Here is a 14,509-nt window from a genome sequence, read left to right on the forward strand (position 1 = left end):
GAACCCATGCGCAGCCATGGACTGTAGGTTTTGAACCACTCACACCGGGAAGGGCCCCTACTCTTTTAGATAAGTGCGGTGGGTTCTTTAACGTGCTCGAGGTGTGGCTCTTCTCAAACACGGGACCTCCATTTAACGTCCTATCCTAGGGACGTCCCTAACCGAAGCTAGGTACTCATTTACACCTGAGTGAAGTGAGGAAAGTCGTGGCTATGGGGAATGATCTTTCTCCTGCCATTTCAATATTGCTAAAGGCGTCACTTTGTCACTCTATCAAATCTACAAAGCTTTAAAGTATAACAAATTCAATATACAACAGATCGTCTTACCTGAAGAAAGTTGAACCCTATCAAAAATTGCGAGAACATGTGGGCCTCATTTATAGACCAGTTACGCACAACATATGATTCTAGACTTCATCATGATTTTTGCAAGTAAAGAGCTGGACAGTGTCAGCCTTTAAGAAAGATGTACAATCTCTTTATTTATCTAACAGGTTAGCCTCTACCAGCACCGCGGGTCGCTGGGAAAATAGTAGAAATTGGCCAAATAGAGTCAATTGTATGAAGGGAGTCGGCTACGGAGAGAGGGTCCAACTGCGGATGGGAATGTTATCCTCCATGGCCAAAGTCCCCCGGCAAATGTTCTCTCTATTTCCGACGCGGTTAGTCTGGTAGAGACCTAACAGATCCCGAAGTGAGCGAGGTCGCGACAGCTGTTGGGTAACCAGGAGATGATCCTTGACCCAGGTCAACCAAATACTTCCGGGTCACCTGACTACAACTTCCTGTTTGCTAGAGGTGGCGAGAGTGGCTAGCGGTCTTCAAAAGTTCCTGTCCTTCACAAGCAAAAACCACAACATTCGCGGCTTTAGAGACGGCCGATTGGTGTTTTTGTGCAAGGCTAGGGTTCAACTTTGTTCAGGTAAGACGATCTGTTGTATTTTGATACTGAATGATTTGTAGATTTGATAGAAACGTGAGGACGGTTGCGTAAGAAAAATTAGGTTGCAACGCCAAGGGGTCTTTGTTACGGTAACTACATTTTCTGGTGTCTGTGACTGTTAAAAGATAGACCATAGTTGTGAGTGTAAAATTATGAAAATGTTTGTTTTGAAAGTTTGATCGTTCACACCGAAAAGGCAGAAATTCATCAGACGCATTGAGCTATGTGGAGGATAATGTAAACAACGAGGGTTTGAAAAGGGGTTTATGGAGTTTGTTTTGATGAGACTTTTGAAGGTCGTTTATTCAAAGACATGTGAAAATGCAAGTGTTTGTAGATGTTTACTAATTGAAGAGTCAAGTTTGTATAGCTCATTCGTGTAAAAGATTCATACCGGTATGAAAAGCGCAGATGATGAAATATGTAAGGTATACTCAAAGTCCCTCTGTCCACCCTTGGCACGGAAACTTCCGCCATTTCTAACATCTGGTGTTCATTACCGTGTGTTTCATAACTTAGGGGGAGGTTCAGTATTTGATGGGGGGGGGGGGAGGATCAGTAACTGATGCTAGAGCTACAACGTTATGAATGGTTAAGGGAGGGTTCACTATTTGTTAGTCTTTGTTTGCCACCAGATACATACAATAGATTAAGGTTGTCAAGGCGGCTGATTTTCTCTCTCTCTAAGCGCTAAAAAAGTAATATATATCGTGGCGCTTATACTTCTAGTATATATTTCTGACCATTAAAGGTCCATAAATCTTCCTATTAATTATCTAGAAAAACGCGGAAATGTTTGTCCCAGGCGCTCCCACAGGGGCGCAGCCGCTTTGCTGGAAGCGTTATGCGCATGCGCACTCGCGCCGCGGAGAGAGAGAGCGTGGCGGCCATGTTTTCTCATGCTGTACACAAGTTACGGCCCGACTCGACGCGATTTTGACCGGAAAAACTGATTTTATAGCGTTGGTACGTATGCATAAACATCTTCAGAGGATACACTACCCTATCGAAATATTATTTTTGGTCTTGTATCTCGTAAAGTCAGCCAATTTGACCCTTCGTCGGGCTCGTGCCTGTACACTTCTTTGTTATGATTTCCGACGGGGGACGGGGTTACTGTATTATGAGTAGAGTAGAGTCTTCGGTAACGTACAAGCAATGTGTTCTCTCCAAGAATGTACCTACTTGCCACACCTCAGCGGGATACTAGCCGATTTAGTCCGCAGTCTAAAGCCGGTACGCCGTTTACCTGTGCCGCCAGTGTTGTCATATCGGCCTCTAAGGGAGGGGCCACGTTGGGTGGGCGGCATGAAAGCTTGATTCTCCCGACTGAAATTCCGCTGGTAGGGCCGCTCAGATAGGTCAACTTCTTTACGTACTACAGTGCACACTGGAACTTGTGTGTTCTCTACTACGAGTATGTCCTAAAAAATCTGTGTTTTTTTATTTTTATTGTAAAGGTATACGGAGTCAAAGCAGTCAACCTGGCCATGGAGTCGCAGCAAGACGCTGGACAACCTTGCAAAGAGAACACTGACGAGACTGGGACTAGATCTAGAGTAAAGACAGTAGAACGCTGTTTTAGACTATGCAACCATGGAAGTTTGACAGTTGTGATGATTAGTAATGATAATAATAACCTTTATTGTACATATTGGCATGGCCTGGCCAGCCAGCAATTACCCCCCCCCCCCCCCCCACCCCATGGCATCACTTTCCAAACACTGAAACAGTAATATAAAAATAAAGGAACTAATCTTTATATGCTATGCTATGTTGTGCTGTATTGCAGTCATTTGTACCACGATGCATATATTGTAGGGGTAAATACCGGTGAAAATTCAGGTCCAGCTTTTTTTGGGTTTTATCGTGCAGAATAGGGTACTATATCATATTTTGAGGGCGAGACACAAGTGATGGGGATTTTTTTGTTCCAACATGAAAACAAGCTATGTTCACACTCTAGGGGTAACCTGATTTGCAGTTTGGATATCATTTTTGGTTTCAAGTGTAAATTTACATGAATGCTTCAAGTATGTGTGTGTGTGTGTGTGTGTGTGTGTCGGATCACATGAAGGATATAATTTTAGGTTCAGCCATAGTTGACACTTACCACACTCGCCTTGCTGTCAGAAGACTCAGTTTCAGTGTTTCTAGGTATAATCTACACCTATCTAGAGAGCAACGTCAATTAGCTAAATCTGTTCTGTTTTGGCCTCAGATTTTTATTATTGTCGACCAGTAAATCTCAAAACGTGGGACTGCCTGCTGGTACTGTTCATTTTCTAATCGGTCAAACAGCCGTCACTGATTTTTGTTCTGGTTAACATCCTTTAATATGCATGTTCAACTTCTAGATCTTTCTTGAAAAAGTTAAAAGATAACAACTGATATGGAGAACCTACAGCTGCTAAAACACAAAAATATCATGTAGTAATTCTGTTTTACATTTGATAGGTGTACAGTGCAAAAGAGACTTGATACTTGAAACAAAAAAGGATGACACCCATATATGTATTGCTTATTTTGAATGACTTAAATTATATAGATATGGGATTGAACATTCTCTTCCATTCCACCACATGATCGCACTTGGAAAACCACCTCCACTTCCTTAGTTCCTACATACAGCAGAGAAAACAAAAATACATTTCAGTCCTGTTCTTGAGGCATATAATCTTACTAATACCTCCCACAGTTTGAATACAATTTCATAAACATAAAGGGGGCAAAAGTAGCTTAGGTGCAATATGTATACAATACCATACGTGCAGCGATCGGTATCCTAAGCAAAAAGAACGGATGAAACAAACATTGAATGGAAGGGTGTGGGTGTAAATGACTGGAGCAAGGTATAGAAGGTGACCTACTTTTCCTCAGCCGCGGACGGTTTAACCGCCCACCCAGCTTTTTTTTTACAGTTTAGATACAAACTATACCCCATTCTTTCACAATATCCATTTTCCACGGTGTGTACATGGCTGGGCAAGTTTTGGGGCGGCCTACGCGCGTCCGTAGTTGAGGTGACGAGGAGGCCGCCATGTTTAAATGTTTCCGCCCGCCCGCTGACAGGCGGCGTGGCACGTAAACAACATGGGGGAGGGAGTACAGTGCGGGAACGGCAGCAAACACTCACAATCTCGTCAGTTTCTCGCATTTTGCGGGACTTCGCGAGAGTTTAGCAGCTGTTTTGGGGTCACAACAGGTCAATGGAGGATCCACGCTGCCGATTTTGGTGCTGTTTCGTTGTATTTTGCGGCGAAAACGTCGATTTTGCGGCCGATTAGCAGATTTTATGGCCATAACACATTTTTATTTTCTATGATTAAAAAGAAGTGAAGGTAAATTATCGCTTTTAATGCCGAATTCGTTAAGAGAAACGTTCAATCTTCACACTCACGTTCGCGCCAAGGGGTGATATGTGCGGTTCGGCGGATACCGAGACTTAATTTAAACCTAATTAAAAATCAATAATTTCACTATAAATATAGTTTATTACAATATTTTCGTTGGCGCGAGCGCCAGTTTGTAGCTTTTATCATTATCCGTCAAAAAAATGAAGTTTTGTGTTGTTGGGAATTTCCAAAGTTCTGTATTTTTTCTTCGAAAATATTTATGACAAGGGCAATAAAACATGATGATGTCATCCATATGGTTCCAAAAACTATATTTGGAATCCTTATGTTCTTTGCTACCAGTACAAAATAATTTTTCTCTCACTTCTTTACTGGTAAAATAGTACAAAGTCAATTTCACTGGATTAGCCGCCCTGCAAACCTTAAAACGACGGCCATGTTGGAACAACAGATTGAAAGAAGCAAATTATTCGTCACATTTGTATTGATTGACAATGATAACCAGTCATTACACTTGGTCGGCCTAGACAGCTTTCGCTGGTAACAGCTGACCGACATAAATACAGACGAATATACAACTTGTATACATAACATACAATTAATTGAGTAAAAAGAATGTATTATCATGGAAGCTCATTTGTGTTGGTAGTAATCATATGAATGACAATGCTAAACTTTCTTCCAATATAAAGTATACATTCAAATGAATCTGATAAATTTGATCCGTGTACTTCTTTCTGTTGGAAGAAAGTTTAGCATTGTACTATATTTGTCGTACTACTCAGAATTTTTTTTCAAGTAACAAAACCATGAATCTACAGTCCCTTGCTATAATGATCGTTGTCGTTTCAGAACTTACACCGAATATATGAGGATGGCATCAACAAGCAGCGTGCAGAGTTTGGATGACGTCAGGGGAAAGGCAAGAAAGCATGCTTGTGTGCGATCTAGTAAAGGGGAGAAATGCCACAGATGTGAGGAGTGCAGCAGTCAGTTCAGACATCTAAGTTATCTGAAGAGACACATGCGGATTCACACAGGGGAGAAACCCTTCCGGTGTGAGAAGTGCAGCAGGCGGTTCAGTCAGCTGGGTCATCTGAAGAGTCACATGAGGACTCACACAGGGGAGAAACCCTACCAGTGTGAGGAATGCAGCAGCCAGTTTAGTGAGTTGAGTCATCTAAAGGGTCATATGCGGACCCACACGGGGGAGAAACCTTACAAGTGTGATGAGTGTGGCAGGCAATTCAGTGTCCTGGGTAATCTGAAGACTCACGCACGGACCCACGCAGGGGAGCAACCCTACAAGTGTGAAGAGTGCGGTAGACAGTTCAGTCGGCTGGGTCATCTAAAGACTCACATGCAAACACACACAGGTGAGAAACCCTATAAGTGTGAGGAGTGCAGTAAGCAGTTCACTCAGCGAGGTACCCTGAAGACCCACATGCAAACTCACACAGGGGAGAAATCCTACAGTTGTGAGCAGTGCAGTAAGAAGTTCAGTCAGCTGAGTAATCTGAAGAAACACGTGCGAATCCACACAGGGGAGAAACCCTACAAGTGTGAGGAGTGCAGTAAGCAATTCAGTCAGCTGGGTCAGCTGAAGAGACACATGCTAATCCACACAGGGGAGAAACCCTACAAGTGTGAAGAGTGCAGTAAGCAGTTCAATCGGCTGGGTCATCTGAAAACCCACATGCTAATCCACACGGGAGAAACCCTACAAGTGTGAGGAGTGCAGCAGGCAGTTCAGTCAGCTTTGTAATCTGAAGACTCACATGCGGACTCACACAAGGGAGAAGCCCTACAGGTGTGAGGAGTGCAGCAGGCAGTTCAGTCTTCTAAGTGACCTGAAGACTTACGTGCGAACACACACAGGCGAAAAGCCCTACAAGTGTGATGAGTGTAGCAGACAGTTCAATAGACTACGAAGTCTGAAAACCCACCTGTTAACCCACACAGGGGAGAAACCCTACGGATGTGAGGAGTGCAGTAAGCAGTTCAGAACGCTGAGTCATCTAAAAAGACATATGAAGACTCACAAGAGAAACCCGGCAGATGTGAGCAGTGCAGCAGGCAGTTCAGTGAACTAGTAGGCGCTCTAAGTCATGTGCATGCCCAATAAAGGGTATAGGAGCGGAAGTGAATCGGATAGCTTAGTCAGCTGCTGATTCTACTAGTAAGGACTTACATGCACTGACATCCCAGTAATGTCAGTTCCTTTCATGCTTTTAAGGCAGCATCCCTTTAGATATTTATTAATTTAGATTTTACATCAGTATTTCAGTTGGTTGTGGTGTTATAAAACTTAGTGTCCAAGATATTTAGTTTTGAGGGAAGTGTATCAGGTTCAACTTTCAAGTTGATTTACCATCTTGTATTTGTAGCTTATCTAATGTTAGATTGTTTTGAACTTAACATTGTTTTGTACATTCGATGACAAATAATGAAGCAAGTACAACCAGAAGAATGCCTCCTTCACGAGTGAACTTCTATTACAACCCTAGATGATGGCTTTCCACTTCAAACAAAAAAGACCTAGTTTGAGTTTACATGGGAGAACAAGAACACTAAGTTTAGCAGAAGCATGTTTGAGTTTGTAAAATAAGTATAGGTTAATCACTATTAATAATCTTTCATGTTTATTTCAATGTTTTGCTAATTAACCATTGTTTGAAATAGAAATAGCGTTTGAAATTTCGTATTTCTTATATATATGTAAGTTAGTAAATTAACAAACCGCTCATATAAGTTTCTTTGTAACCAATGTCTTGTAGACACTTTAATCATTTTTGTTGTGATATTAGAACAGCACATATTCGAGATAAGATTTTGATAGATTTGAGCTGGAAGTTCATGTAGATTTACAGTAGTTTGTTGGTTCAAGTCGTTTGTTTTCTAAATAAAGTTTCTTGTCTCAAGTGCAGCCATGTGCAGATGCCAATATGTGAATCCGTGTTGTTTATGTATCCTCATAGCTACAGTTGTATATATTGTTGTAATGTAAAAGCGTGAAAGACGAAACATACCAAGAAAGGTGTTTGTTTTTAAAGAACACCATGGCGACGTTTTTCCATCATGTTACACTAACGTATTAAACGTCGTAGGAAAGAAACTATTGGATATCTCCAGCACATAAACTGATTGATGTTGCTTCTATGCATCACAATATAAAGGTAAACACATTTTTTGTCACATAGACTAGAGTAAATCATATAGCTCATAGGAACCATGAATACATGTCCTGATGTTCGGAATGTTTTGTTACATTAATCTGTTAACATGCTGCTGCAAAATTAACATTAGTACATAATTATCGTTGCACCAGATAAATATCATTTATCACAGAGCACACTTCATTTTCGGAGTTCGAACATGGCAAACAAGAAAACCTTCATCATCAAAACATACGTGAGAACTTTCGGGCCTCCTTTATAAACTAGATTTGTAAAACATATTATTCAGATTTCATCATAATTCTAGCAACTAAAAAGCTGGACAGTGTCAGCCTAGAAGAGAGATACACAAAGTCGAACCGATTCCGACTGAGTGACGTCACGACAACTGTTGGATAACCAGGAGATGATGATTGACCCAGGTCAACCGAATACTTCCGGGTCACCTGACCGTGACTTCCTGTTTGCTGGAAGTGGCGAGAGTGGCAAGCGGTCTTCAGAAGTTCCTGTCCTTCACAAGCAAAAACCACAACATTCGCGGCTTTAGAGACGGTCGATTTGTGTTTTTGTGCAAGGCTAGGGTTCATCTTTGTTCAGGTTAGACGATCTGTTGTATTTTGACTCTAAGAGCTATGTAGATTTGATAAGAAAAGTGAAGACGGTTTCGTAGAGAAAAAAATGTTGCAACACCAAGGGTGTATTTGTTACGGTAACTACATTTTCTGTCGCCTGTGACTGTTTGAAAGTAGACCATAGCTGTGAGGGAAAAATTATGAAAACATGTCATTTGCAATTTTGTTGGTAACACCGAATAAGGCGGAAATTCCTCGGACGCACTGAAGAATGGGGAGGATAATGTAAACAACGGGGGTTTGGAAGGGGTTTACGGAGTTTGTTTTGATGAGACTTGAAAGTTATTTATTCAAAGACATGTGAAAATGCAAGTGTTTTTAGGCGCATGCTAATTGAAGAGTCAAATTTGTATAGGTCATTTGTGTAAAAGATTCATACTGGTATGAAAAGCACAGTTGATAAAATATGTAAGGTATACTCAAGGTCCCTCTATTAGCCCTTAGCACGGAACCCTTCCGCCATTTTAACATCTGGTCTTCATTACGGCGTGTTCCATATTCAGGGGGAGGTTCAGTATCTGTTGCTATCAGATGCGGGGGGGGGGTCTCAGAACCTGATGTTTCTACATAGAGCTACAACGTTATGAATGGTTAAGTGAGGGTTCACTATTTGTTAGTCCTTGCTTGCAAGCAGATACATTCATTAGAACAACAGCCATATTGAAACTTCAGATTGAAAGAAGCAACTTATTCGTTGTATTTAGTGCTGCTTGCTTAAACCCCGGACTTGAATCAGACTGGTCCTAAAGTTTAGGTTAAAGTAAAAAAACCAAAAAAAAACCTAAACTTCTGGAAAAAAATCCAGACTTGCAAAAAGATATCTTGGACTTACATTCTCCTTATCGATCTGAAGCATCTTAAACCTAATCTTTGAATTGTGAAATTTTCGTTGCAAAAATTAAGACAACTAGAAAGGCAACATTTGCGAGCAAATACAGCATGTTTAGCCATACTCCTCGCCATGCAAAAAATGGACTCTCCCAAAATAACAATGGACCATTCTAAAATACTTGCACTAAAAAAATGAATCACCCCAGTCCAAAATTGAGTCTTCCAGTAGCACCTCAACACAATACGGACCAGTCCACAACCATATCCACTAATTGATTAACAAATACACTTCTGCTAAAAAATGGACTTTTTCATAATCATTCCAGCTCAAAATTGAAAAATAATTAAAGAATCCTCCCCTTGCAAGAATGGGATATTCCGTGCCATTTCCATGTAAACCAGTCGAAAAATATCCGCTGAAAATTACACTCTTGCGCATAATCAACCCAGTTCAAAATTGAATTAAAAAAGATCAACCCCAGGGAAGAATGAAGTTTTCCATAGTATACATATGAAGATTTGACAGGAGACGAAGAAAATGACCAAAAACAACATATTTGAGTCAATTCAAAGTCACCGAGAGGGTTTTAGTATAATATTTGTAATATGTTTGAACTATTTTGATTAAAAGAATGTCTAAGTCACAATAGTTCTAAAGTGTTCAAACAATTAGAATTGAAACTTATAACATGTTTGAACTTATTTCACATACGTTGGAAACATTTCGAACGTAACTACACAAAAATCTCTTTATTTAGAACAGTTTCAAACCATCTATCCAAATGTTTCAATGTTCGAACAATTTGTAACAAAAGATTTTCACAATTGCCCTCATCAACGAAGGTGCTAAGTCCTCCTGTGTGTTTCTGCCTATTTTCGGTGGCCGCGCTAGACCACCAGCGGATTTGTTTTGACGGAGCGTCACCCGCGCGCGACGATGTACACTGTTCGGCACCGCTAATATCCGGCATTTTCCCGCTCCAAAACACTCCACAAGACCCACGTTTTTAGTGTTTTGCCTCTTGTGCAACACGATTCGATTTGCATTACTAACGGGACGAAAATGATAGAAAAAATCCACCCCGTCCCGGCGTCCGTCCCAAAAACATGAACGACATGAAAATATATTTTCTTACAGATTCAATCACGAAAATCAACAGCATGGGATTCCAAATTTTCGCAACGGCCGACCATTTATCATGGCTGAACTTCCTTCCAAGGCGTGCGATAGATAAACATTCCCGGCACATAATAGTCACTAGTACCAGACTAACGCAAGCTCATGATGATAATAGGGAGAAAGTTTGTCAGTGAAGTTTGGCCACCAGAGGGTACATTCATTTAACGTTACAAGCTAGCGCAAAGGGGCGAATCATTGACCTTACCGGGGACTGACTCTACTGGCCATACGCCCGTACGTAGGACATGTAGGAAGGCCTGGTGGTGGACGCTACACATCACGGGAGACGCGTGTTGGTCCGAGACAGACAGCGGCGTGCTTTCGATCGCGTAGCGGCGACGCACCGCTGCGACAACGTGCCGGACCAAAACGCCTGTTGCGCGGCATGCCCCGAATCCGTCTACCATTGCTGAATGTAGCCCGATTCATAGAGGTCTATTTTGTAAGCATTATTTCATGTACCCCTCAGCGTGAGAATTCCTTGTGCAACACTTCGCTACATTATATGTTAACGTTTCCCCGCGCACCGCCTACCACCCGCCTTTGATCATGTATGAAGTCGGCGGCAGAGAGAGATCATCAATCAATTTTGACAGGAGTGTCGCGCCAGTCTGAGGAGAAACGATCTCCCGTGTTGTGTTGAAGAATTTGGAGTTTGAAAATATCTGGAATAACTAATGCTAGAATAAACATTCACAAAATCATTGATTTAACTTGTTTTCTGTTATAAAATTTCCTAAACTGCAATTTAACCACTGAGTTTAAGGGAACATGGTGTTTTCCCGATAATCACGTTAAATGTTTATGTCCGGTCTTTCCTCCTCGTAAGCAAACTTCCAGCTTGCCCAGGTGCAAGGCACTCGGGGTCAACGACCTGTAGGTCATATGTAGTATTGAAAGTGACAGAAGTGGCAAATATTGTCAAAAAAGCCCAAAATAAATCGTTTTGAATATATGTATGCCAAAAATGGGAATGTAGTCCTTTAAATATTTGTTCAAGCCACATATACAGGAAATTTCAGGTCATTCGGTTGAAATACCAGGGCGCAGGAGGCCAAGATATGCTAAAAATAGCATAAAAACCTCAATAAAATCACTTTCAAGGTCAATATCAAAAAAAGGAAAAGAACGTACATTGGTTTTTGCCTACATTACCTCTGTACCAAATTTCAGGTCATTTGGTCAAAAAATGACAGAGATGAATCGATTTGAAGATTTGACAGGAGAAGAAACATGAGAGAAAACAATATGTTTAGCCATACTTATGGCTAAACATAAAAACAGCTGCTGTTTTTGTGTTTATCACTTAAATTTTGTTTTAACTACCGACTGTATATGACTTTTCAGGTTGTTTTCGATTTCTTTTGAGATTTGTGCCAATGTGCTATTCTTTATGCAACCGAAAAGAAAAATAACATGTGGGACTGAAAGTTGAATATGGACCTAAACCTGAAACTGAGTTATATGGTATGCAGCACTAGTCGCATTTGTATTTATTGTTGTGTTAGTAGTAATAAAAAAAAGTAAGTACAATGCTACCAAAACAAAGTAGTACAAATAAATTTGATAAATTTGATCCGTGTTCACCCTTGTGTTAGTAGAAAGATTTGCATTGTACTATATTTGTCGTAGTATTCACATTTTTTATCTCAAGCAGGGGCAAGGATGTTTAAGTAACGTAACCATGAATTTACAGTTTTTTGCTATTATGATCGTTGTCGTTTCAGAAGTTGCATCAAATATATCAGGATGGCACCAACAAGCAGCGTGCAGATTCCGGATGACGCCAGGAGAAAGGCAAGGAAGGATGCTTGTGAGCGATCTAGCAAAGAGGAGAAATGCTACAGGTGTAAGGAATGCAGCAGTCAGTTCAGTCAGCCGGGTAATCTAAAGAGACACATGCGGATTCACACAGGGAAGAAACCCTACAAATGTGAGGAATGCCGCAGGCAGTTTATGCAGCTAGGTAGCCTGAAGACTCACATGCGGACTCACACAGGGGAGAAACCCTACAGATGTGAGGAGTGCAGCAAGCAGTTCAGGCAGCTGGGTAACCTGAAGACTCACATACGGACTCACACAGGGGAGAAACCCTACAGATGTGAGGCGTGTAGCAGGCAGTTTAGTGGGCAGGGTCAGCTGAAGAGACACATGCAAACCCACACAGGGGAGAAGCCCTACAGGTGTGAGGAATGCAGCAGGCAGTTCAGTAAGCTAAGTAATCTAAAGAGACACATGAGGACCCACACAGGGGAGAAAGCCCACAGGTGCGAGGAATGCACAAGGCAGTTCAGTCAACTGAATGATCTAAGGAAACATATGCGAACTCACACAGGGGAAAAACCCTACAAGTGTGAGGAGTGCAGCAAGCAGTTCAGTCTCCTGGGTCATCTGAAGAGACACTTGCGAACTCACACAGGGGAGAAACCCTACAAGTGTGAGGAGTGCAGCAGGCAGTTCAGTCATCTGGAAAATCTAAAGACTCACATGCGAACTCACACAGGGGATCAACCCTTTAAGTGTGAGGAGTGCAGCAGACGGTTCAGAGACCTTGGAAATCTGAAGAGACACATGCGGACCCACACAGGGGAGAAATCCTACCAGTGTGAAGAATGCTGTAGTCAGTTTAGTGAGCTGGGTAGTCTGAAGACTCACATGCGGATTCACACAGGTGAGAAACCCTACAGGTGTGAGGAGTGCAGCAGTCAGTTCAGTCAGCTGGGTAACCTGAAGACACACATGCTAACCCACACAGGGGAGAAACCCTACAGGTGTGAGGAGTGTAGCAGACGGTTCAGTGTGCGTAGTGCATTGAAGAGACACATGTTGACTCACACAGGGGAGAAACCCTACAGATGTGAGGAGTGCAGCAGGCAATTTAGTGGGCAGGGTCAGCTGAAGAGACACATGCAAACCCACATAGGGGAGAAGCCCTACAGGTGTGAGGAATGCAGCAGGCAGTTTGGTGTGTTTAGTGCTTTAAAGAGACACATGCGAACTCACACAGGGGAGAAACCCTATAGGTGTGAGGAATGCAGCAGACAGTTCAGACAGCTGGATGATCTGAAGAAACACATGCGAACTCACACAGGTGAGAAACCCTACAAGTGTGAGGAGTGCAGTAATCAGTTCAGTCAGCTGGGAAGCTTGAAGACCCACATGTTAACCCACACGGGCGAGAAACCTTACAGGTGTGAGGAGTGCAGTAAGCAGTTCAGTACGCTGAGTCATCTAAAAAGACACATGCACACTCACAAGAGAAACCCTACATTGTACATGTGTGAGTAGTGCAGCAGACAGTTCAGTGAGCTAGGTGCTCTAACGCATGTGCATGCCCAACAAAGGTTGAAGGAGCTGTTGATGATTAAGACTTACACAACATTGTTATCAGTAATGTCAGTTCTGTTTTTGTTGTTAAGGCAGCTTCTCTTTCAGTTGTGTAATACGTTTTGATTGCACATTTATAGTTAGTTCGTTGACTGTGGTCTCTCAGGATTGAGGTTTCAAGACGTCTAGTTTTGTTAGAGGTGTCATATGTTCAAGTTGATATCTTACTTTGTCTCTGATGGTTGATTTTGTTTGATTGTTATGAATTTAACATTTGTTTTGTACCTTCCTTGACAGATAGAACTCGTAGCAGGTTGATCTCTACAATGAGTGAATTTATATTACAACCTTTGATGACGATAAAGTTATAGAGTCAATTCCATGTCACCGAGAGGGTTTTCAGATGATATTGCTAATAAGTTTGAAAAATTTTAGAGAAAAGACTTTTTCAGTCAAAATAATTCCAGACTGTTCAAACAATTAGAAATGAAAGTTTGAACATGTCTGAACTCATCTATATATTTTGGAAATAGTATGAAAGTATTTGCACAAATATCTCTTTATTTAGAACAATTTTCAAACATATGTGTGATTGTTTCACTGTTGGAACATGTTCCATCATTTTGTATCATTCTCAAAATGGTAGATTTGGGTTATTGCCCCCATAAAAGTAGGTGCTAATCACGCTCTATTGTCTGCCTCTGTATATTTTTAGATTTCACGTCTGGACACTGGCAACTCTTTTGTTTTGAGGTGTCTATACATGGCACCTAGGCCTAATCCGCTATACTTTGAAGGGATGTGTTAATTGGCCTGTTCCCAGCCCACTGACCCAGTTATACCATTTTTGTTGAATGTTGGAACATGTTCAAGCAAATGATCAATCTATGTTGCAACAGTTTAGAAACTAATACAAATAATGTGTTCAATGTTGGAAATTTGTTTAACCTGTTGGAACACAGCAAAAAATATTTAGAACATCAAATGAATGTTGGAAATTGTTCTTAACAGTTACTTATCTCACATAGATTGTTACAAAGGTTTTGTAAATGTTAGAACAAA

The 14,509-nt window shown here is 41.4% G+C and overlaps 1 protein-coding gene across 1 annotated transcript; it reads left to right on the forward strand.

Moving 5' to 3' along the window:
• Positions 1-788: 788 nt before the first annotated feature.
• LOC136426566 (zinc finger protein 91-like) lies at positions 789-13,811 on the forward strand. Its single transcript, XM_066415229.1, has 5 exons — positions 789-924; positions 5,154-6,031; positions 6,264-6,385; positions 7,881-7,996; positions 11,848-13,811. The coding sequence occupies exons 2-5, from the start codon at positions 5,170-5,172 to the stop codon at positions 13,406-13,408; spliced, it is 2,661 nt and encodes an 886-aa protein (XP_066271326.1). The 5' UTR covers positions 789-924; positions 5,154-5,169; the 3' UTR covers positions 13,409-13,811.
• Positions 13,812-14,509: the final 698 nt, after the last annotated feature.

Source organism: Branchiostoma lanceolatum, chromosome 2 (assembly GCF_035083965.1).
Source record: "Branchiostoma lanceolatum isolate klBraLanc5 chromosome 2, klBraLanc5.hap2, whole genome shotgun sequence".
Taxonomy (NCBI): domain Eukaryota; kingdom Metazoa; phylum Chordata; class Leptocardii; order Amphioxiformes; family Branchiostomatidae; genus Branchiostoma; species Branchiostoma lanceolatum.